Source organism: Engraulis encrasicolus, chromosome 24 (genome assembly GCF_034702125.1).
Source record: "Engraulis encrasicolus isolate BLACKSEA-1 chromosome 24, IST_EnEncr_1.0, whole genome shotgun sequence".
NCBI lineage: Eukaryota > Metazoa > Chordata > Actinopteri > Clupeiformes > Engraulidae > Engraulis > Engraulis encrasicolus.
In genome coordinates this window covers 24111265-24113764 of record NC_085880.1, presented here as the reverse complement: position 1 = coordinate 24113764, position 2500 = coordinate 24111265, and the positions used below count along the sequence as shown (strand labels likewise).

The 2500-nt window shown below is 37.8% G+C and overlaps 1 protein-coding gene across 1 annotated transcript in view; it reads left to right on the top strand.

Moving 5' to 3' along the window:
- Positions 1–971, top strand: part of haao (3-hydroxyanthranilate 3,4-dioxygenase) — an 8927-nt gene extending 7956 nt beyond the window's left edge. The window contains exons 9-10 of the mRNA XM_063190844.1: positions 216–298; positions 504–971. Coding sequence (XP_063046914.1) covers positions 216–298; positions 504–579 — 159 coding nt within the window. The 3' untranslated portion in view covers positions 580–971. The remainder of the gene's footprint in view (positions 1–215; positions 299–503) is intronic.
- Positions 972–2500: the final 1529 nt, after the last annotated feature.

Below are 2500 nucleotides of genomic sequence, written 5' to 3'. Positions count from 1 at the left end.
CCCCACCAACCTGGCAGGTCGGGAGTTGAACCAGCAACCTTTGGGCTACAAGTCTGACGCTCTAACCGCTTACCCATGACTGAACCACATGTACATGTAGTATCAACTTTTTCCCATTCTTTTCACTGACAGCACCTAGTGACCTTATACTGTACAATGTGGCTGTGTGGTCAGTTGGTCCTCATGCTGAACTGGGGTGTCTTTGCTGATTTTAGGAGGGCTCCTCTGAGGTCACTCTCAATGCAGAAAAGTTCAATCTCACAATGGGAGACAGCTTGCTTATACCTGAAAAGAACCAGTAAGTACACAACATGTATTTGTGAGTTCATTATCCTATTGCTACATATGAATGTTTGATTAAATATTCAGGCATTCAATAATACAAGGTGTGCGTGCGTGTGTGTGTGTGTGTGTGTGTGTGTGTGTGTGTGTGTGTGTGTGTGTGTGTGTGTGTGTGTGTGTGTGTGTGTGTGTGTGTGTGTGTGTGTGTGTGTGTTATACAGGTATAGCTGGCAAAGGAGTAAGGACTGCATTGCTTTGCTTGTTGCTCAAGACCATGGTCGTAAAAGACCCTTCTAATCAACTGGGAATTGCCGAGTGTGAACAACATTAACATTGGAGGGGTTTTTTTAAGCACATATTGGTGAAATGGGATTTTAAAACAAAGCAGTTAATGCTAACAAGACTGTATAATACAGCGCTGGTACATCAATGTTGCAGGTTAAAAGTCATTGGTAACATACTGTACCTTATGACGACCTCAACACAGACATTTTTTATTTTAAATAGTAACCTGTTACTGTCAAATGTCACAATAATCCCAAGCACTTTATTTAATTACATTTAAACTACATCCCTCCTATACTGTCTTCCATAACTTTCCTAACACACAATATGCACATTTCTGTTAGGACGGATTATCTAACAGTAGCATGAAAAGACGTGGACATAAAAACTTGTGGACATAATATAAAAAGGCAATTATACTTCACTACTATTAACCATGTTTCATTATTCACATTATGTATAACTACAATCTCCTGTCTAAAAAAATGAATAATTTGACATGATGTACTGTATTGGCATATTTGTATTTTCAACAAGTGGATTAGTTCAGAACATGTCATATAGAAAATATTAGCATTTTTATCCTTCATTGTGCTGTATCAGCCAGTAAAGTTGGGAACAGGCTATATTACACAGCCTGGCCAAAAAAAAATTGCCACCAAAAAAGCACACACTCTAATACTGTATGTTGTTGGACTGCCTTTAGCTTTGATTAAGGTGTTTGATTACGGTGTTGGTGTTCCATTGTTTTTATTGAAATAATACAACACCAAATGTGCTGTCTATGTGTTATCAAGCTAAAGGTGGTTCAAAATCATATTAGTGGGTATGACCTGGTTTTTCTGGTGGAGACTTTTTTGTTGGCCATACTGTGTATCTACATAAAATGTAAATGTAAAATGTAATGTAAATTACATAAAACTATACTGCCCTACAAAGGCAAAGTGTAGTAACTACTATGCCAACAAATAAACTGCGAAAAATACCTTCAAAGCCTGGGCAGTTGGTTGAGTATTTTAATTACTGCAACTTTGACATATCAATATCTCTGAAACAGGGCACATTTGGACCATAAGGCTTCGATACAAGATAAGGGAGGTGTAATGAAGACCTTTTTAGTCTAATCTCAATTTTGAAAAAATATGTAGTTACTGCACTTTGCCTTTGTACGGCAATATAATGTACAGCAAAAAAGTGCAATTGTAGTGCAATATTACTTTTGCCTGTGAGGTTGTAGACTTCCCCTTCTGACCTTGTGTGACCCTATGAAGTAGAAGATGGTTGTGTGATTACATGAGATGGATTGTTGCCATTTTACTAGCAATACCTTTCCTGTCACAAAATCCAGTAAGGACACAGCAAAAAAGCATGATGCAAGTTTACTTCTGTTGTCTTGATCTGGGGTGCATTTCTCAAAAGAGAAGTTGTTAGCCTGTTAGCAACTTCGGTAGTTGCCAATGGGAAAATGCATTGAAAACAACAAAGTAGCTAATGTAGTAGCAATTTCGGTTTCAAGAAATTCACCCTTGTTGTGTTTTGCCACCGTGTCTCAACTTCTTCTTGTCTAGAGGGAGGAAGTGGGTGGTAGGAGAGTTATTTGTTGGGGAAATGAGGAGATGTACCAATGAATGTCAACCGTTTGTCAGCTATGAGTAATAACTAAGAAATCTGTGATGAAAAGGGGATGTATGACAGTGGAAGAAATATTGCAAATGCGGAAATGTGATATGACGTCTTATTACAAGATTTCTTGAGAGCCGGATGTGCCTCACAATAAAACAGGATATACTTTTACTAATCATGCAAATAGTTGTGTAATTCTGTGACTTCTGGTCATCTACACTTTGGCTTTGGTTGCTTTTTCATCTGAATATACAGTTACTTCTCTTGAAGCCTTTTACCAAAATCTATTGACAGGCCTTGAATTGTTGTA